The sequence below is a fragment of the Chanodichthys erythropterus genome, chromosome 17, assembly GCF_024489055.1.
Source record: "Chanodichthys erythropterus isolate Z2021 chromosome 17, ASM2448905v1, whole genome shotgun sequence".
NCBI classification, from domain to species: Eukaryota; Metazoa; Chordata; class Actinopteri; order Cypriniformes; family Xenocyprididae; genus Chanodichthys; species Chanodichthys erythropterus.
The window spans coordinates 24,944,989-24,968,702 of NC_090237.1; the positions used below are offsets into that span (position 1 = coordinate 24,944,989).

At 36.1% G+C, this 23,714-nt stretch overlaps 1 protein-coding gene across 8 annotated transcripts in view; it reads right to left on the reverse strand.

The window, feature by feature from the left end:
- Positions 1 to 23,714, reverse strand: part of stard13b (StAR related lipid transfer domain containing 13b) — a 100,901-nt gene that overhangs the window by 24,641 nt on the left and 52,546 nt on the right. Inside the window, exons 1-2 of one of the 8 annotated variants that reach the window (XM_067364669.1) lie at positions 22,378 to 22,487; positions 10,492 to 11,375 (exon numbers count right to left, since the gene is read on the reverse strand). The exons of 3 other annotated variants lie outside the window; for them this stretch is intronic. In XM_067364669.1, the coding sequence (XP_067220770.1) occupies positions 10,492 to 10,654 (163 nt within the window). In that variant the 5' untranslated portion in view covers positions 10,655 to 11,375; positions 22,378 to 22,487. Of the gene's footprint in view, positions 1 to 2,042; positions 2,072 to 10,491; positions 13,162 to 22,377; positions 23,157 to 23,714 lie in introns of those variants that run through there. 4 more of the 8 variants (XM_067364670.1, XM_067364667.1, XM_067364668.1 and 1 more) reach the window with 4 other exon arrangements.

Below are 23,714 nucleotides of genomic sequence, written 5' to 3' on the forward strand. Positions count from 1 at the left end.
TCCAGATAAAGGAGAAAAATATACATCTATCAGACAATATCAAAACAATTCACTCTTGAAAAATAATAGTTCAAACGAAATCAAAATCAGGTCAACATTTACTCACCCTCATGCCGTTCCAAACACGTTCCACTTTTCTATTTACAAATAAGAGTGTCTCAAAAAAACATTCTTTGATCTTTTCAATGAATCATGATCTTGATTTGGTTCAGATTCATTACTACTTTTATCTTGAACTCTCATGAACAGTAATAGTTCATCCGAGATGAAAATCAGGTCAACATATATGTTGTTCCAAACACATTCCACTTTCTGTTTGCCATAGAACATAAAAACGTTTTGAAAAGTGTCTCAAAAATCATTCTTTTGAGTCTGATCTTTTCAATTAATCATTTGATTTGGTTCAGATTTATTACTACTTCTATCTTGAACTCTTATGAACAGTAATAGTTCATCTGAAATGAAAATTACTCACCCTCATGTCATTCCAAACACATTCCACTTTCTTTTTGCCACAGAACATAAAGACATTTTGAAGAGTGTACTGGTCTCAACATCATTTTTTATTTATTTATTTTTTAAAGTCTGATCTTTTCAATGAATCATTTGATTTGGTTCAGATTTATTACTACTTTGACCTTGAACTCTCATGAACAGTAATAGTTCATCTGAAAAGAAAATCAGGTCAACATTAACTCACCCTTATCATACCGTTCCAAACACGTTCCACTTTCTGTTTGCCATAGAACATAAAGACATTTTGAAGAGTGTACTGGTCTCAAAATCATTTTTTGTGTATGATCTTATCAATGAATCATTTAATTTGGTTTAGATCCATTACTTTTATCTTGAACTCTCATGAACAAGACACAGAATTAGAGCAAATGTCGATATGTCCAGTAAATATCTACATAAATTGTATTATTTTTCTAACCCAAAGCTATCCTACAACATCTTTTATGGTCCCTTTTTGAAGTTTGACAGCTCTAGTCTCCATTTGTTGTAAGATTTTCACAATTTTGTCTATTATGTTCTATGAAAGACAGAAAGTCATACAGGTTTGGAATGAAATGAGTAAAAGATGGTGCTGCTTTTTATGGAGTTTTGTCATAATTTATCAAAAATAAGTGGACTCATTATCTGTTTCTCAGTCACTTCCTCTATTTAGTTGTCATGTGTGAATGTTTTGAGCATACACAAAGCACAATGACAGCCAGTACATATGTGTTCAGTGTGTGAAAAACGCCTCAGACACTGTTATAATGACATGTCAAATCTTTACACCTAAAATCAATAATATTTCACAACTATTTTCCATGTCATGAACACAGAGTGTATCCTGTAATTCACGCTGCTCTGTGATATAAACGCTCTCACGATACTCTGCAATTTGGTTTTCCGTGCCAATGTCTCACAGCTGTAGGATGTTGCAATTATCAGCACATGTCTTGCACTTGCTCCATAACAGGTTTAGAAGAAACTACAAACACTGTAATTTCACTCAGAGTGTCTATATATCGAAGAATAATTTACAAAAAAAAAATCAATGTGGTGGTACCATGGTACAATTATGGCATCAGATGGAAATGGCATATTCAAGTAAAATGGTGTTTATATGGCACTTCCAGGTATTTCAAAAAATATTATTGTGCTATCATGTTCACATGGTATTGCTTTTACATGTGGTATTATTATTACATATATAATAAAAACACTCCAAACTATCCATCTAAGCTTTCAAGTTTTTGTATAGATTATTTAGAGGTAATATGGTTATAAAATGATAAAGCATTGAGGCCTGTGATGTATCTGACTGCAAATTCACATTTGCATCAGCAGGGGTCTCTCTTCATCTAAAAACGCTGTCTAAGCTGGGGGGAAAGTTTAAAAGTACATTTTCTCTACCAATAAGAATAAAGACAGTGATTCCATTACTTCTCACAGTCAAACTTAATTACCATCATATATTAAAACATGCCAGCAGAATGTTTGAAAAAAGCCAACAAAGCACTATTCACTGAAAAGGAAAATAACTCGATTACCTTTAAACACATTCTTCATTCTATCCTTGAACAGACACTGAAGTAATTCTCAGTCATTGGAGATTTATTAATCTCTCTCCGGCTTTGTCAGCGCCAGGGTTATATTTAGAAATGCAGAGAAAGTCACGACCCACAGGTCTGTTAATATGTCACGTCATCCTTGGTCACTGCATTCAGACTCTGGCACACATTAGTGAAGATTGTCAATGATTTACCCTCGTGTGACACAGATAACCCTTACCAGCTGTGCAGATGCACATTCACAAGTTGGGTTTAACAACAGCAACACGTAAGCGTCCATTATGTATTAAATACATGGCATACAATTTATAACATTAAAATGTGTGATTCATTGTAGGTATAGTAGGCTATACATATGCAGGTAGACTATACTCTTGCTTTTCTGAAAAATGCATAAATAGATTATGTAATATTAATACATTATATTTATGTATAACTATTTACAATATTTGTTAATAATAATAACAGTAATAATGATAATGAATTTACAAATATTTAAAATGAATAAACTATATATCTACATTTATAATTAACTATACATCATTTTAATTCTGATCTCACAAAGAGTTACATAGACTGCTGGGAACTTCTTAAGTAATGGATAGGACTGGACTCATTCACTTTTGAGATAAATGGGTTTACCATCACAGCCGCTGATGGTTTGCCACTGGAAACATTTATCCATCCTCAGTACACACATTTTCACTATGCCTCGTCTACCATCCATGATTGTCTCTAAATCTGAGGAACTCTACTAAATTCTGAGGGAAAACCCACCAGACTCAATCCACACTGGACCAAAGCCACTTCTAAGAACAAAACCTGGGGAGCCTGTTTACTTTACGAGCTTTTTATTAAGTTCTCTGGGAATCATTTGTCCCCTTGACTAATGAGCACTCTGACTGGAAATCAACACTCATTTTCTTGTGGTTTGTTCAGAGTCTAAGGCCCCTTTTGGTTTTGAACTCTCGGATATTACAATCTGATGACCTTCCAGATGAAATGTTCGCATCAGATCCTCTTGAACAACAGACAAGCCACTGCTGATTTCAGAACTATGCCTCATCTCCCTACAAAGAATAATTAATCAGAGAGAGTTTTGGGCCTGATGGGCAGCACTGCAATTCAGCTCTTCGGAGAAGACCATTTCAATGAATCCGATATCTACCACTTAAGCATGCTAGCATTTGGCCATCCTGAGTGGCACTATGCTTTCAAAGAATGGGATATCTATCCAGTGAAGGAGCGAGAGAAAAGGTGAAGTGCTTTTGCTGCATTTGGCTTGAGTGGCTCAGGCCTCTCCTCCACTTACACTTCCAAAAGCACAAAATGGGAACATAGAGGTCCACCATCGTGCTTCTCAAAACATTCCCATCATGCAGCTCTAGTGGAAGCTCTCATCCCAAATGACCTGTTCACCCTCAAAGCTAAGAATGTAAAGACATTTTTCCATAGATCATTGAAATACTAGGTGCCCATAAATGTTGAATGTCTATCTAAAAACATCATTAAATTGTGTTTTTACGAAAGAGCAATAGATGAATCGAAAGAGGGAGGGATGGATGGATGGATGGATGGATGGATGGATGGATGGATGGATGGATGGATGGATGGATGGATGGATGGATGGATGGATGGATGGATGGATGGATGGATGGATGGATGGATCGAAAGAGCGATGGATGGAGCGATGGATCGAAAGAGCGATGGATTGAAAGAGCGATGGATGGAGCGATGGATCGAAAGAGCGATGGATGGATGGATGGATTGAAAGAGCAATGGATGGATAGATGGATGGAGCGATGGATTGAAAGAGTGATAGATGGATGGATGGATGGATGGATGGATGGATGGATGGATGGATGGATGGAAAGAGCTAAAAGCACAATATGGGAACATACTTCCAAAAGCACAAAATGGGAACATAGAGGTCCACCATCGTGCTTCTCAAAACATTCCCATCATGCAGCTCTAGTGGAAGCTCTCATCCCAAATGAACTGCTCACCCTCAAAGCTAAGAACGTAAAGACAGTTTTCCATAGATCATTGAAATACAACTTCAACAGCAAATAACAAAAAATAACATCTAGGTGCCCATAAATGTTGGATGTCTATCTAAAAACAATGGTAAACTGTGTTTTTTATGAAAGAGCAATAAATGAATCGAAAGAGGGAAATGGATGGATGGATGGATGGATGGATGGATGGATGGATGGATGGATGGATGGATGGATGGATGGATGGATGGAAAGAGCGATGGATGGATGGAAAGAGCGATGGAAAGAGCAATGGATGGATGGATGGATGGATGGAAAGAGCGATGGATGGATGGAAAGAGCGATGGAAAGAGCAATGGATGGATGGATGGATGGATGGATGGATGGATGGAAAGAGCGATGGAAAGAGCAATGGATGGATGGATGGATGGAGCAATAGATGGATCAAAAGAGTGACGGGAAATGGATAGATGGATAGATAGATAGATAGATAGATAGATAGATAGATAGATAGATAGATAGATAGATAGATAGATAGATAGATAGATAGATAGATAGATAGATAGATAGATAGATAGATAGATAGATAGATAGAGCACATGGCTAACTTATACAAATATCCATTAAATCGTCAAATTTCCATCAGTAAATTAAAAGAGTCAGAATAATTTGTTATTTAAAAAAAATGTGAGCGTCACCCGTAAACACCATATTAAAAATTGTCACCCGCTCTAGAACCTTGCGACCCCTGACACAAAGATCTAATCGCTGAGCGCTGTTGTCAAACCATTACTCTCAGAGAGGATGGGAGGTGACAGCAATACAACAGTGTGGTAATGATCTTTACAGGGAGGCCGGAGTTAGTGAGTTGTTAAGAGCTGTGTGGGAGAGGTCGGGAACGACACAGCCCTTTGTCCTGATTCCTGACCCCTGCACTGGATACTATAAATTAAGTATGGCAACTAATTAGGCTTGGTTACAGTACACCTCTGTTGAGTTTTACACTATCTTAGATTACACATTGTTTCTTAGTACCTTTCTCATGAGACCAGATATTTAAATTTAATGAGCAACAGGTGGTCCATTTTTATACTGCCAACTTGATTAAAATGACGCTAAGTTCTTAGTCTGTTTCAATGTCATGAGATGGATTTTTATTGCTGTCAGCAGCCTTTGGCATTCTCATTAGCTATTGGCAAATCAAACATTTTTCCAAATTTTATTTTCTGGCATCTAGTCAATCGAATTACATACAAATGAAACTATTTTGGAAATATCTGCTAGCTCAACCTGGGGAGAAAAATCAGAAACTATCATAAAACATTTTTTCCAGAGATATGAATAGCTCATTGATTTTATGCTTTGACAAAATGTGTATGTGTCTCCATGTATGAATGGGTGTTTATGTGTTCGGATGGGAATTTTAGAATATTGTGAGTGCAGCTGTAACAGATGTGTGGAGTGTCTGGTGTCCAGATGGGCATCTATTAAGAGGAAAGAACCCAAAGCACCACAGGAATCAAAGCAGCTCCATTACTATAAACATCACTAAAGTATCTAGAGCTTCATTTCAGAGCTACCTCAAACACCAAAAGGAAAAAAAAAACAACACTTTGTGGAAACTACAGCCAATTCTGATACAGTCTTAAAGATAGCAACAACATAAAGGATACTAATGGTGTCTTCTAGGTTTGAATGCTATATCTGAGTGGGAGAAACTAGAGCTCAACTTCCTGTCTACAGTTGCCACAACAGAACTTACATAGTCACACACAGAGTAATTTCTCAGGCCTCAGTTTTAAAAAATAAATATATCAGCCTTTAAGGAATGCACTTATTTTTAAAAAGCCGTAAAATGCTCTTATAGTCTCATATCTGGCAATATATTGAACATTTATGATGATTTTGTTGACAATATAAAATCAACCTACATTGTGAAAACCAGTAGACAAATTTCATTTTATTTCAAGACTCTTGAGTTTAACCCTTTGACGCGTACGATCACACCGGTGTGATCAGTCTTGGCTGGCCCCAGGAGCGTACGATCACACCGGTGGTTAAAGGGTTAAGAGTGTTAAGACAAAGATATTTAGCATATGTGAAGTAAACATCAACAGCAAAAAAGGCTGATAGACAATAATTAGATATATTTATTTTAAATATCAATATTTAAATACATATTTGTAAAGCATGTGTAATGCCACCTTTGTGGACATTTCTGAGTGATAATGCAAACAAAAAAAGGGCTTTGATCCACTGAATCAAAAGTACTAATTTTTGTGGAAATCAATCATACTTCACAAGTCCCTCAGCATGTTTGCCACTGTGAGGTTTATTTCACAAATTAAATTAAAATATGAAATATAAAATATATGAATGTCTTAAAACTCCATACATATCCTGAAAATGTATCCTGAAACCAAATTACGGTTTCCACAAAAATATTAAGGAGCTTAACTGTTTTCTTTACTCAAGAAACACTATATGCCTATATATTATATATATATATATATATATATATATATATATATATATAAAGGCTAATGTTTTATATATATATATATATATATATATATATATATATATATATATATATATTATATATATATATATATATATATATATATATATATATATAAAGGCTAATGTTTTATGTATTTGAGGAGTGGAGAAGATCATTCTGAAATTCGCTGGTCAAAAAGCCACCAACAAGAGCTTAATTTTGGTAAAATGTTAATAATTTAATAATACATACAATTATTTGACCATATAAAAAGCCACAATATCAACTTTAACAATGCAGTGTTTAATTATTTTTAAAAATACAGATGTTACAGATCCCTTGTTTCCCTGGACTCCATTTCCCAGAATCCTCCTGTTCTCCTCACCTGCACACACTTCCCTCGTCAGTTCCTCATCATCACGGATCACCTGCACCTGGACTCTATTGTTAGCACTCCTATATATTGCACTCACTCCCTTCACTCCTTGTCCGTTCTCTGTGTTAAGCGTATGTTTGATGTCTCCTTGCCTATGTTCATTAAAGTATTGTCTATTTGTGGAAATCCGTGATCTGCCTCATCTCTACACCAGCATACCGTAACAACAGAGTTTTTTTGTTTGTTTTTTGTTTTTTCATCGTTTTTCACCATTTTTAGAGTTACAAGGTTTACACACGGCAGAGATGATATACACAAAATAAATAAATACACTTTAGATATTTGTCTCTTTCTTAGTTTGGCCCCTCAGTGTCTATGTCAACAAAACAGAGAAGGTGGAATTTATGTGTTTTGAGCCTTTTGCCTCCAACCCCCCCTTAGAGGTTGAACTCAAACTCTCCAGCACTATGCCAACATACAGAAAACATCCTTTAGGAGGAAAAACCTTTACTGTGTAAACGAACAATACTTCAGGTGTTTTATTGGTTGTACATGACTGACATAAACAAGAACTTTCTATAATATACTGTATATAGGCTAATTGTTCATACAATAACTTGTGAATGGACTTCCTGTTTGGAAAGGATTTGTCCTATTCCTTTTCCACAAACATGCAGCCCTCACAAACCTACAGCAGATCCATCAGGATTTGACACCACCATAACACAACAAATAAGGAAGGTATTAAATAACAGCAGTTGTCTGTCTTGTGTTCCACCTAAACTAGATACCCCTGATGACAAACTAGACACCACAAATTCAAGAGGACAAGACCCAACATGCCCTGCCATACACCTTATCACAGCCCATCAAGATCTAAACATGAGACGTATACCCGCATTTCTGAGAACATCTCCCTCCAAAAAGAACATTCTGTGTCAGGTAATCTGAGAACTCTCAGGAAACATTCTAGGAAACAACTCTGAGGTCAGTTAAAGAATGTCCACATGAGTGACATAAAAATGGGAAAGACAAATCACAAATGAGACCTCTTTAAAGGATCTTCTTTCTGATTAACACAATCAGAGTTGTATTAATAAATATCCTGACGCATCCAAGCTTTATAATGGCAGTGAACAGGACCAACGAGTATGAAGCTCAAGAAAGTGCATCCATCCATCATAAACGTACTCCACACGGCTCCGGGGGGTTAATGAAGGCCTTCTAAAGCAAAGCAATGCATGTGTGTAAGAAAAAAATCCATATTTAACAAGTTATAAAGTAAAAAATCTAGCTTCCGCCAGACCGCCTTCTGTATTCAACTTACAAAGTGTAAGACTCCCACAGTTCAAAACACTTACGCTATGTCCTACACCTTCCATATTCAAATTACGAAAAAAACATAACTGACGCAACGTCTCATTTCTTTCTCTTGGAATTAAATTGACCTATGTATGAAATCAAATTCAGTAACTCTAAACTCACAATTGAGATTGCTTTAATATATCTCATATATATATATATTAGTGGTGGGCCGTTATCGTCGTTAACGTGCTGCGTTAACGTGAGACTCTTATCGGGCGATAAAAAAAATATCGCCGTTAATCTATTCTCAAAGTTGGGTTGGGAGCTGGGTTTATACTACGCAAGCTATGATGACTTTCACTTTGATATATTAGCGCGGATGTATACCTAGCCGAACTGACCCTTCTCAAAGACCCACCCGCCCCCCTTAGTTACTGTTGCTTTGTCCGACAAGCCATGGCGCTGTCACGCCACACACAGTGATAATGCATCACGGAGCAAAGAGGACACTGACAACATGTCGACAGACAAGACAGAGCAGGTTACTTATGATATTAAACAAAGTTCCAGCTTTAAAACTGTGTAGTTTTTTAAGAAATTCAAACAATAAAACCGTTTTGTTGCTCTTTATTTTGTCGTGACCATGGTCGTGACAGATTGCTGTAGCGCCTCAGCTCAAGAGGCTCGTAAAGCGATCATCTCTTCTCATTTATAGCATCAAATAAACATCAATGAACATGAGAATCAATGTTGTTTCAAATGCGGAAAGATGTCAATATACACAATTTTTCAAGTTTAACTCCACCGAGGTTAACTCCTGACTGCTTTGTCGGACAAAATGGCGGATTACTTTTAGTCATTTTTTGGGTAGCGCACATATTCTGAATGTCTTCTGCAGAATTCAAATGAGCCATTTTAATCTAGATTAATCTATATTAATTCCAAGATTACAGTGAGATTAATCTAGATTAAAAAAAATTAATCTATGCCCACCACTAATATATATATATATATATATATATATATATATATATATATATATATTAAAAAAAAAACACTGGTAATCGCATGTCTCAAAGGAAATCTCAAAAAAAAGTGTCAAATTGTGCTCAGATTAGCCAAAATATCAAAATCTGCCATCAAAATTCAATATGAAATCTAAATTTACATCTGAAATTTCTTTAATATCTCAATTATTTATCCTAGAAGGTAATGAGATCAAAAGGAGAGGGAAATGAGATTTTGTTGAATTGTTCTGCTTCTTAATTTTGTTTCCTACGCAAAAAAACTCTCCTCTACACTTTCAAAAGATATCTCTCAAACTGTGCTCAGATTAGCCAAGATACCAAAGACTAAAATGTATAAAATGTTAGTATGAACTCAAATATTTCTCATCAAATTATTAAAAGACCACAATTTTGAAAGCTCTAAACTTTTACTGTATGTTGACAATTATCCCATTTTATCTATATTTTTATCTCTCCTGAGGAACTTTAGGTGAGACATATCAGCTGATGCTTCAAACTTAATGCCATTAAGTCTCATACAGTTTTTCACTTAGACGAAATGTACAATTACAGGTATAAAGGAAGAAAAAGGTGTTATCTTTAAGAATATGTTAAGTGAAGGCAGCTCTTTAAAAGAGTGAATGGTCTGTCAAGGTCTTAATCACCCTGTAATGTCTGCAGACCCCCTCAGGTAAACTCTCATTGATGAACACAAAGCAAAGGGGAGGAGCTAAGATGTCAAACGCCTGAACGGCTCACCATTGTCTTCAGCTGAAAACAACAGCTGGAGGTGTGATGGTGACAAATAAGAGAGTCCACACTAAATATACTGTCTTTTCTGCCTCAATATAATGCAATATAAATAAAAATGCTATGAAGAAATTAACTACATAAGGTTAACAGTCAAATGAAGGTTCGAAGGTCAAGCTAGGGATTGTTATGTGTAACTTACTTCATTAGTTTCTGAATGTCTAACTAGAGATGAATCAGTCACAGAAATATGCATGGGAAATCTGAAGCCTGACACTATCTGATAGTTTGAGACCGTTCCCAATTAGCTGAAACAAATTGTGACTAAGTAAGGGGTATACTATCACAACAAAGACATAATATGTCTTTATGCTTTCAAAAAGTTATCAAACACAATGTAAAGATACACCTTAGAAAGTCAAAGAACACAGCAACTTTGACTCATAATATCATATATAACTTAATGCCATGTTGTTACACCTGGTCATACCTGCCGCTTTCCTTTTAAGCAGCTGCTGGCGGGCAATGATCCTGCCTAGCCTGTACCCGGAGCGTCGTCTGAGGTGGTCCATCCTCAGGTAAATATCCTGTGTCTCTGGGGTCATGTTGCCCAGGCATTCGCTGCTCTCGGTGCTCGGCAGCTTCCTGTACATGATCACACAATATAAAACGTCCGGCCCTCCCTGAAAAAAAAAATACCTGAAACAGTCACACAACTGTCCGTCTGTCCAACAACAACCAAACACGTGTGAGATGTGAGTCCGTAGAGCTCTAGAACCTGGGAGGAGAGCCAGCTGTCAGCCCCGCCCCCTGTTTGAGTCACATGGCTAGAGGTGAGCCAATGAGAAGTTAGGACAGAGGGGGCAGGCCTTGTGGCTGAGCTGAATTCAAGGTCTGTGTGAGTGCTGCTCAGTTCAGGAGGGAAATATAAATACCAGAGGAATGCCTGTGAACTGAGCGAGTGGAGAAAGCTGGAGAGCAGGGGGCCGTGGGAGGGGAAAAATGAAAAACAGCGTGGCTAAGAGAACCATCCAGAGCAAAAAGAACAAGACTGCTGCTGTGAAGCCCCATTCAGGTGCCAAGTTTGCTCAAGAGGAGTTTGTTGGTTGGGAAAAGAGAAAGGAAGAGTGGCAGAAAGAAAGAAAAGTTTGGTCTTAAAGACTATTAACTTAAAGTAGTAAGGCTTTCTTCCTTTTTGTGACATATATCCAAGTGAAATGGCTTCTCAAATAAGAAAAAATGTAGGACAGGACTTGATTTTTGTCCATAAAGAATTGATTGGATCATTGCGGTTTGCTGTTGCTGTGATGTCATGTGAGTGACAGGTTGCCCCTCCCTCGCGCCAGTAAACACGTCATCAGAGAAGAGATGTCACTGCACGTAGGAGGGAAAGTTATTTGATTAAAGATTACAATGGAGCATGCATTGATAAATCATTTATAATACATTTTACAATATTCAATAAAAAGTTCCAGAAGTGACTAAATTGGCTGTAGAGGTAAAAAAAAAGAAAAAAAAAGGTGTCTTGCTGGTAAACTCGATCCCCAACCCCCTATTTGCTCTAAGCACAGTGGGGCTTCACCTTGTGAAACAGCCATTCATGCTAAAAAGGCCATTTCACACATTAAAATAGGTTGTAAAGGAAACACCTTAACTGTAATTCAAATACAAAGACCTTTCTTTATGCTGTAATATGCGCACTTACCACCTGGCATATTTCTAAGTCCCCTTGTGGTCAATAATTTTATCTCTTAAAACTCATCTTTGTTCACCAAAGTGATATATTTAAACATTTTGTTCCTGTGGATAACATTTCTTCATGCCTTAAAATAGCCTGAATGTAACTCTACACCCTTGCTTCATTTAGTATATACTGTTCTATGAATATGCAAATTAGCCTCCACTCACTAGCATGAGCTCAGAGATCCACTCTGTCAACTTTACTCTGGTAAACGCTGCACAATGGTGTAGCTTCTTACAACGGACACATGACGGTAATTTATATTAACCTTTTGCTTGACTACATTATCAAACAGCTGCTAATAATGTGTTGCTAATGTTACAAACCATGTTTGCGTTCGCCATCAGACAGCTGCCTTCTAAAAACGTCAGTAGAGAAAGTTCATCATAATATAGTAATATACATCATACACCCAGTATATTGCTAAATCTACCGATTTTTCATTTCCACAGAAAAATAATATAAAATAATAAAAATAATAACCTTCTGTTGGGACTCCCCTGCCTCAGAGCGGTCATGGTTAATGATATGCTAAAGCCCGCCGGCACGCTGACATGATTGGTTACAAGGTAGTTTGTGACGTCACAAACACCAGCGATTTCAAACCGTGTTTTTGAAACTGTCTTTAGATCACTGCAGTTTTAAAGAGAAAATACTCAGCAATGGTATTGAGCTATGAATTTGCACATGGTTTGTCTTAAAGCATATTAAAAAACACCACATAGACATATAAACAACATTAAAAACTTGATTTTCACCACAGGGGGTCTTTAAAACATGGTGCCAAAAAAAAAAAAAACTTAAATAAATAAGTGAGTAATAACATGTCAACAATACACTTAGCTCTTACGTCCACTTACATTATTAAAATTAAAATAATAAAATAATAAAAAAGAGATTAAATGAAGAGTTTAATTCCAAAACGCGATAAACGCCATTTTCAAAAAAAATTGAGTGTCCACCAAAATCAGTATTGTATCTGGTCTGTATTGAAAAGTCATTTATTAATTTTGGGCAAAATGCGATATCCGGCGTGTTATTCTGTCATGTTTTCTCCCTTTCTTTCCAAAACGTGAAAAACGGCAGTCTCCTTTTTCTGCAGAACGCGATATATCCGCTCTCAACCAATCACAGCGCACCATTCCACGCACTGTAAACATTGAAGGCTTTTTTAAAAAGCCGTTTTTAATACCAATGTACTCTACAAATGTTTTTATTTTAACCGTGCGGTGGTGCAAGATGCTCTTTTATCGGTAATGACAAATAATTTATAACATTAACAAGATGACCCGTTGAATCAATTTTGGGAGCGATGTACTATTTTTAGTAAAATGCCTGTATATAAGATAAATATTGGCAAAGTTTAGACTCTGTCATATATGTGAATCAACTTTGTTGTGTATTTTCAATTTGAAAAATAACTTTTATATTGATGGATTAATTGCATTTTGAAAAAAAAAAATGTCATGGATTTATTGCATTTTGGGAAAAAAAAATAATAATAAACTTTTTATAATAAACTTTTTAAAATCAAAATGTAAATTTGAATTGTTAATGTTTTTATAACCAAAAGATGCTATGTGAAAGTTTGAAACAGAAAATAGTGGTTTTCATCTTGCCACTTTCTTGGTAAAGAAAACACCTTTTTACTCAAATTAATCAAAATGGAGTTATTGCGTTTTGTAACCAAACTCTTCAAATATAATTAAATTAATGATTTAAATAATAATAAAGGTACTTTAATATATTGTATGACAATTACATATCTATGTATGTTTATTTTAATATTTTTTGATATTATTGTGTTGAAAATTGAAATAAAAAAATGTATGTATATTAGTTATCAGACACAAATCAAAAATAATCAGTTGTAATCGATCTCTAATGTTTTCCTTTCCTCATTCACTTATATTTAATAAATCCTGATGCTTTAAAAAAGACAATTGAGATCTACATGAATTTTGTGCAGTACAAATTTCCTTTCTAGGTAGTTGCTTTGTAAGTACCAATAAAGCAGATAACTCATGTCACATGTGTACATGAATCTAATGTACTTGAATATAAATGTAGTGTAACTAAAATACCAATGGTGAACGTAATTCATAAAAAATGTAAGGCACTCACAATTTAGCTATACTAAAGGAAAAAAATGCGTAATTCTTTGAATTATGAAAGTGAATGAATGGAAGTTTTGCAAGAGCATCTGTTCCATTGCTGCATGGAACAACCAGAGTCTTGAGACTGAAAATAGACTCCACTTCAGACTGAAAATAATTCCACCCTCTGTTGACTAAACTCCATCACTCTTAAGGCACTAGAGAACAGCACACAGTTACACATTTACAGTTAGCATGTCCTATATGCCTCTCGCTCCTTGTCTATGTGTGAGCGAGCACATAAACACAAGAACAGGGTACGAATGGGCAAGACACCAAGTTAAACACATTCTGTGCCCCCTCCCAGACTGGCACACACTAACCATACTAGAAACCACACAAAGACCGCAATTCAACCAGCGCCTGCAATCCTGCAGCTATTTATACATAAACTACCCCTATCCCTCACTCCAACGCCCCTCACCACAGGAAAGTTTTCATGTTTTCTACTCTGTAACGGTTTTTAAGACCTTTTGCGCAGGTTGTGTCGCTACATTAAAAATGATCTCATTTGTTGACCCAAAGCTTGAGCTTATAAACAAGGTACAGTCCGTGCTCTTGCAATCTAATAATGTACAAAGGTGCTCTTTTTACTACAGGTGTAACTTCCTGAGCAGGAGTTTGAGTGATCGACCAACTCTGTAATGGTGTGATTTGTTTTCCACATAGAACCACACAGATGATTCATGTTATTATATATATAAAATGATACCAATAAAATGACTCACTTCAGAACAGAGTGTAAAACAGGCCGGCATACAATAATATTCCATTGAATTTTTTGTTTTTGGCCACAGTATAAATGATTAACAATTAAATGCTTTAAATATTTCATTGCTCATGTTTAGTAATCCTTCAGTCAATTACAGCCTACTCCTGTTTTGGCACAGGTTTGGTTTATTTGGAGGAAATGGGTGGTCATAAGTGTACTACTATGCGCTTCACTGACCTCATTTTACAGCACAATAAGCCTGAATGAAAAACTAAATCAGCTATTATAATCAGCTATCATCATATATCATAATTCCAATCCCTTTAATTGGTCTATATAGTGTCTATATAATGGTATCTTTATTGGTTTTGCATGGAAATGACTCACAAATACTCTGATTGATGAAGCACTGAAATAAAACTTTTAACAAACAAAAATTTAAAACAGCTACAACTGGTGTAGATCAGTCAAATCAATTATCAGATGTTTATTTCAAGATAGCGAGACAGGGTTTTGTGACTACGCCTACTGCTACTATTTTGAGTGATAAAAAAATCTAGATTTTATTCCTTTATTAATGACTGGCCAAGATTGCCTTTTAGATTGTCACTTCTCCAACATATTTTAGCTTTATGTAGGAGAAGATGTGTTATTGAAAACAGATCAAACATCATTGTCATGCAGAACTGAGTACTTTGCCAGATTTAGCTCAATATTCAGAGCCAAACTTGCCACTGCCAAGTCTCTCATCATCTCTATACTGGAGCCAAAGATGAATGTCTGACAGCTCTCAGAATAAATGTATGCAAAAGTGGAGGAGAGAACAGACCCTCCTCACCACTCGCCAAAGAATGCACATTCCACATCGCTCTCTCTCTCCTTCTCTCTTTTTCTCGCTCTCATTTGAGGGACACTTTAGAACAATTGCAGTAATACGATTATTAGGCCCCCTATTATTAGTTTGAAATAAACAATTATTAAACTACATATCCAAAATTTGAAAAATAATATTACTATACCAATTACAATAATAATTTGGATGCAAACCCTTTTTCAGATATTGAATTTTGAAAATTAAAGGAGTCAATTTCCCTATCTTCCTATTTATTGACATATTGTACCATTAAAACATCCTGCAAGTTTCATAGCTTAAAAAATCCTCCTCATTACAAACAAAGCAGTAATTTAATTAAGCTCCAAAAACAGCTCGTTTGGATATTGTGGGATCTGTGACGTCATATGGGCAAATACATTTGTATACGACTGATATTGTGATAGTATTGTCTACGCTGGATGTGACGCGACACAACAAAACAAATTCCAGACAGTAAATGCATTCCCCGTTCTATTTAGTAGTCCAAGTGCTTTGCAACGGTCAGTCTGTCGCATTCAGTGTAGACAGCTTTTAGCTGTTGCTGCGCAATGCGAAAAAAGTCGCGTCTGGTGTAGACACGGTGTTATACTTCATCGCACCATAGGCTCCGCCCACTATCGTTCAGTCACTTAATGGCTGACACCTGTCAACACCGGATGTGAGCACCACGTCAAAAGCAAATAAATTATAATCATTGACTATACACTGGATACAGTAGACAGATACACGTTCAATTTTTGACGCCACATGCTTGAGTCTGCTGACAACTATGGAAGCTTGTTTCTGCTACTAAATAAGAAAATAAAAAAGGTAATTGCAACTTTTTATCTCACAATTCAGACTTTTTTCTCATAATTTCATCTTAAGAACCTTTCTCAGACCCTTTCTCAGAATTGAGTGTTTATATCCCTCAATAAACTCGCAATTCTGAGAAAAACATCAGTCTTTTTTCCCCTCACAACTGGACATTATAACACGCAATTGCAAGTTTATACCTCACAATTCTGACTTTATATCAGGCTATTCTGACTTCATAACTCACAATTCTGACTTTATAACTCACAATTCTGACTTTATATCAGGCTATTCTGACTTCATAACTCACAATTCTGACTTTATAACTCACAATTCTGACTTCATAACTCACAATTCTGACTTTATAACTCACAATTCTGACTTTATAACTCACAATTCTGACTTCATAACTCACAATTCTGACTTTATAACTCACAATTCTGACTTTATAACTCGCAATTCTGACTTTATATCACGCAATTCAGACTTTATATAATGCAATCCTGACTTGATATCATGCAATTATGACTTTATAACTCGCAATTGACTTTATACCACACAATTCTGAGAAAAAAATTCAGAATTATGAGATATAAATTCGCAACGGCAAGAAAAATTCAGAATTGTGAGATAAAAAGTCGCAATTACCTTTTTTTAATTTTTTTATTTCATGGCAGAAACAAGCTTCCATAGACAACAGGACAAATTTTATTTATTTTAATTTTATTTTTTATTTTTTGCATAAATAACTTTATTAACATTAAGTGAACCTCAAGGAACATTTTAAAATAATAAAAGAAATCCACCTCAAGACTCCTTTAAAGATTTCTAATGGTATTTTGGCTGTCAAGATTCTTACAATCACTACAATCAACATGAAATCAAAATTGCTTGTTACTGATCTTAATTACTTTTAGTTGCACTTACATTATCTTAAAAATATAAAATAGCAAAATAATTTAATAAATAAATAAATAAACAAATACGTACATACACAAGGGTGATAATAGGAAAAGAATAGGATAAATTAAAGATCAATAAATAATGGAATAAATAATACATGAGAAGATAAGAAAAGTATAAAAAAGATAAAGCTAAATGAATTAATAAAGTAACAAGTAAATGAATGAATGAAGAGTAGTGTTAGTTCTAGCAGGTCACATCAGTAAAGCTCGCATCAGCTGACTCTCTTCGAATCACACTGTCATTTGTCTTGATTTATGTTATTACATTAAATTATTGTCATAAAGAACATTAATGATATCTGTAATACATTTCCCAACTGTATGCTAACTGTCAGTCATCTGTGATGATGATAGTAGTGCTGACAGAAATAAATAAAGAAGACAAGGGTTTTTTTTTTTTCTTCTGATGACAAAAACTCATTCCTAAAAAATTATAATGAATCAAAACCAAGTTCCTCATCATCGATAGATCAAAGCTTCCAGAAGGCCCTCGACTCTTGTACTCATGTGCGATGTTATTCCTTAACCTAGATAGAAGGCGAAGCCACTGCTCCATATTCAACCTAGCTGTCTCAACACGTTTGAACTCAATGGCAACAGCATAAAAAGAAATCTCAACCTCAGATCTTTAAAGAGCACAGTGGATGTTTTTTTGGATGTTATACAGACAGCGCTACTTCACAGTCATCTTGGTACATCATTTGTGTATTTTTCCACTTGCTGAGGCAGAAGCCAGAAGCATCTGCCAAGAAAGCGTTACTGTATTTGTACACCTTCATGAATTAATAGCTACATTTTGATGGAAACAAAAATAAACAGTTTTGTGGCTTCCACAATCAGGTCAGATGAGGATTATCCACAAGAGAGGCCTGTCAGAATGACAGCTGATTCCTAATAAAATGTCCTGGCTGAGAAACTGGTCTGGGATGCTGACTCCACAACTTGTGCGTATAGAGAGCGAAGATATCAACACAGCCAGTGGAAAGAAAAGTTATCGGCATAATATTTACTCTGTGGATTTCTGGGAAGGGCCGCTGAATATGGGCAGCTGCCAGATAAAACCAGCAGGTGCGTGAGATTCGCTCCAGGCAGGGAGAGACGGCAGACAACGAAATGTTTCTGCTGTCTCCTCTGAATTCTGGTTTGATTGAATCTCCCATTGAAAATGTCAAAGCTGCATCACATTTATGAGTTTCCTCTGCTTTAAGGAATCTGGTCTTTTCTTTAAGCATAACTTTATATGGTAACACCGACTGGACCGTGTGCAAAACGAGCTAAATGTTGTAATCAGTCTTTCCCGTGGCCCATGATAACTGTTTATGTATTATTTTCTGTCCGCTAGAGGTCTATTCAAAACAAAGGCGTAGATTCATGACGCCAAGTTTGAGTGTGGAATCTTGGGAGATGTGGTCTTCACCTCAACAGCCGGTGGAAAATAATCGGGATAGGACTCGGGAAGAAATAATGTTCATTGATGCGATTATTGCTTCATACTGTAGTATGAAGCAGAGTAGGACCGAGTGTTGTGGAGCTGAACGAGGCCACTGGAGTGATTGCGCAACACACGCCTCACAAGCAGCGGGACTTTTATTATGCCACAGTCGCCGCCGTTTCCGCCTTTCCGTTCATGAGTATGAGGTAATGCAGCTCTGTTTATCATATTAGACACATTTGAGAGTGTTGAAAATGATGTTATAACGTTACTCTGTGCATTCGCTCGGCGGCTGCTATGAGACATTTGTTGCACACTGCAGTAAGACAGATTGATTTTAGAATATCATATTAATAAATACTGGATGGCTTGTGTTGATACATGTCATGTAATTAATTTTAAAACATATTGTATGATGAAGAAAATTCTGTATTACTGTTACTAAAAATAAAGCTGCATTTGATTATGCTATGTTAGCTACTTCACAAAATAGTAGGGGTGTCACGATTCTCCAAATCCTCGATTCGATTACATTTTTGATTCTAATGTCACGGTTCAATTCGATTCTCGATTTTTACATTTATTGTGAGATGCGAGATGCGCTCTACTTGGGATTTCGTAGCGTGGTTCTAGCACGCTAATTAAATGCCTAAAACCGGAGTTTTCCACCACCGAGTAAGGTCGTGCTGCCAGTGAGAGAATATGGTACACGCAAACTCAAACTGTTGTTTTTTTTGTCGACAACGCGAACGTTGTCAACATAACTTACTGGAAATCCAAAATACTTCTACACCAGCGACTTCAGTGAAAGAGGAGGGGGATCGAGTTCTATCGAAGGGTCTCTTGCATCTGCAGTTGCCATGCTATCTTTTGAGTGGCTGTTAGAGGAGGTTGACTCGCAGCACTTCAACACGTGTTTTTTTCCGCTTGGCAAGCAACCGGATGCGTCATGGGGGCATGGCAGCATCGACGATTCCATTTTTTAATTTGAAGTTTGAGATTGTGACTTAATTTCGGTCGATTTCGATTTATAATCAAAATTGTGACACCCTTACAAAATAGTGTTTTTCTCTGAGGCATGGTAAAGCATGGTACTCGCAAAAAATCAAGAAAATTAGATAAGACTAAACGTGTTGAGCTATATAACAACAAATAGTTTTCTGTCAATAATTGTATCATATATTGTTCCATTCTCTATTAAAACGTGTAATATTTTAAAGTGTCTTTAGTGTTTCCATGGTTTCTACAAAATAAAACCAGAAACCGAGAGTAACGTGGGTATGACGCAATTGACAGGTGACTCCTCACACGTCCCGGAGCCTTGGTTAAAAATGCAATTTTCTTACAACGATTTACAAACGTTTGGGATATTGTAAGTACTCAAGTGAACAAAATATTTAACACCGGCCTAGTGTTTTTTTTGGATATTTTACTGCAAAATTCTTACATATTGCACCTTTAAGTGGCTCTTTTGCAAATGGCTTGTCAGGAGATTTGAATGATGCCTAGGTGTGCTAGCCTATGATCACAAAAGTTTTGAAATGAATACCATAATGTAACCAATAATGCAATCCCACACAAATCCCTCATTCTACAGTATGTGGGCTGCCATGCTTTAGTCTTAGATGCCACACTCACGGACAGCCCACTGTTTCACTGAAATGCACTGTACACAAAAATGGGAAATGCTGGCTGAAATAACAGGTTCTAATCTGAATGGCTGTAACACAACTGTAACGATAAGCCAAATTTTGCATGGTTAATAACAATTCTTTGAAAAGAAATGTTGTTAAACTATCAGTATTTATTACTTTTGGAGGGAAATTTGAACCTTTTTTCCCCCATGCTAGCTTATTATTGTGGCATAATCTATTTTAGATCAACTCTACCACAATAATCACAAAAACAATAATAATTTAAAAAAAAAAATACATGTAATTGGTTGATTTTCCTGTCTGTCAGAATCATTCTCTTCCTGTCTAAATATGTGGTTCTTGGCCAGAAAAAGCTATTATTTGAACAAAATCAAAATCTTGTGTCACTGCTTATGCTTTTTATTGAACAAAGGTCTGTAATGTTTGTTTCACATGCACTACCATTCAAAAGTTTTATTCAGCAAGGAAGCATTAAAATGACAGTAAAGGCATTTATAATGTTACAAAAAAAAGGGGGGGGGGGTTCTTTTGAACTTGCTATTCATCAAAGAATCATGGTTTGCACAAAAATATTAAGCAGCAAAACTGTTTTCAACATTGATAATAACAAGAAATGTTTCTTGAGCAGCTAATCATCTTTTTAGAATGATTTCTGAAGGATCATGTGACACTGAAGACTGGAGCAATGAAGCTGAAAAGTCAGGAATAAATTACATTTTAAAATAGAAAAATAATTTTAAACTGTAATAATATTTCACAATTTTGCTGTTTTTATTGTATTAATAATCAAATAAATTCAGCTTTAGTGACTTCTTACTGTCCCCAAACTTTTGAACGGTAGCACAATTTCAAATTGTCTAAAACTTTGCTTTGAAGGACAAAACTGAAAGGTGGAGCTCTATCTGCCACAATATCCTTCATGGTTGAACTTTTAATAGAGGCTCAAGTCAGACTGAAATATACCCCTCTTGGGAGCCACACTGATCTTTCCACTGTCATGCCTCAAAGGGCTCCTCATTGTTTGGCATGTGTATAAACAGCCAGGCCAGATCGTGCACATGACTGCCACCTACAAAGCACATCACTGAAATACATATATGGAAATGAACCTGATAAGCATGCCAAAAATGCCTCAACATTTCATCACCATCCCCGTGGTAGCCCGATCACATGCATGCCCTAATAAACAAAGAACCTTGAACAAAACAAATATACAAGCTGTTAAAGATTTAGATCTAATAACATCAGAGTTTTAATTACTGTCAAATATAACAAACAGATGGGCCACCATAAAGCACTCCAACAGAAGAGAGAAACTCCAATCTGAAACATGATTACTAGTGTTTTCCACTAAGGCACAACGTTGCAATGACTGACATCTAGTGGTCAAACATTGTCGTTAAGTGTTCTGAATCAACAGAGGTTTAAGTCAATAGAAGTAAATGGTAGTTTCTAAAAATTAAATTAAATTAAATTAAATTTCCAATTGAACAAATAAGATTAAAAGCTGGAAGTACTGCCAGTAGAACATAGATGATGCAAAACTCCCCATTCGTTGTGTATAAAATGAAGCTGCTGTATATGTACACTTATTAGTATAACTACTAGCCTAGGCTATATTTCTGAGGCTATTTTCAGGTCGGGTATGCTGATACACGAGCTTTAAATTATAAACGTAAAACATTTATTAACAGCCATATTTGTTGGCTAAAACAATGTTTTGATATGTTATTATGTTACCTTGCTCCATGAATTGTTTGACAATGTTTATGTTAGCTATAACTCTTTAAATGACGCTGAAAATCCTATAAGGCTGGTTATATTATGACAAGGTGCCCAATGTTAAATGAACTTTAATTTTTATCATAGGCAATAATGGTGGACATGTTCAGTTCAGTCTATTTTAAACTTCAACATCAATACTCTATAATCAGAATACATGAACTGAATTCAAACTATGTTGTGCACGTCGTCATATCACTTGTCATTTCACGTGAACGCTACAACGCAGCGACTCGCGTGAACTTTTACTACAGTGTCACTAACCTGCAAGTCGTCTCTCCCTGACACTTTTCCACAATAAATCCCAAGCTTTGGACGTGGATTCTCTGAGCTGCTCACTGAATGACCGCCTGAGTGTCAGTGTGAGAGACTTTCGTTTCGCTGTCATCGTCAATCAGCGCTCATAATAATCAATCAGTGGCTCGCGCGCGAACTCCCGTTATATCTCACAGATAGCGAGACTCCTTGTACTTTTCTTCACCTGGCCCGCAGCCACAAACCGCAACGCGAAACTTTTCCGAAAAATAAATGCATATCGAAACGAAAAACGTGGTTATATTCTCCAAAATAATCCAGTTTAAGCCACGCGTTGGTAAAGGACGCGCAGCCGCTGCCTGGAGTCGCCGTGTGTTGCAGAGCAGATGTGGGTTTGTTTGAAGTTTCTCCTTCAGCTTGTAACATATGATCACTCTCTCTCACACACACACTCTCTCTCTCTCTCTCTCTCTCTCCCCTTCATCACCCTCTCTGCTGGAGGACTTCATTTCACTGCCCACCGCCAAGCAAACCTCACCAAAAATCTCTTTGGTATTAAGAAAATGCTGTATTGGTTTAAAAAAAAAAAAAAGAAAAGAAAAGAAAAAAATCGTAAAATATGAATAAATACTATATACCATGTATTCGTTTGGAAATGTAGGCTATATTTTAGGCTAATTATTAAAATATGCAAATGCATACAGTGCATTTGCGAATAAATATACATTTTAGAATATTACATATTAAATATAAACAATAGGGCCTATATATTCTGAGAGTGACTTTTCAAATACTCCAGGCAAAAACTCTGCTCACATACTCTGGTCTGGAGAACAAAAATATAATGTAATGTACTAACAAAAAAAAGTTATTTCTATTTTAGATTGAAAATAATAAATACAAAGTGTACAGAAATGAAGGTACTGCTGGGTCATGCTGAGGAAGGGTAGACATACCATGAACACTGACGGCTCATTTAATTATGGGCCTCTATGGATTCCATTTTGGACTCAGCATGGCATTATCATCATAACAGAGAGGAGACTGCTTTGTGTGACAGGTTTTCTGTCTTTAATGTGAAGGGTTGATCCAAGCTGAGATGTCTGGGATGGAAAAATTAGGTGACGGCAAAAAGAGAAATGAATGCCTTTCACATAATACAGTTAAACTCGTAACAGATTACTATCAGGGTCTATTCATCCTGGATCCAGGATTTGTTATAAAATGAATGAGGTTTAGCTTTGCTCTAACATAAAGTAGTGCAGTATTTGTTGTCTTTTGAGGTCAGAGAGAACAGTGTTGACCAGCGAGTCATGTGTCTAGTTAGGGAACAGGTAGTTGTGTGG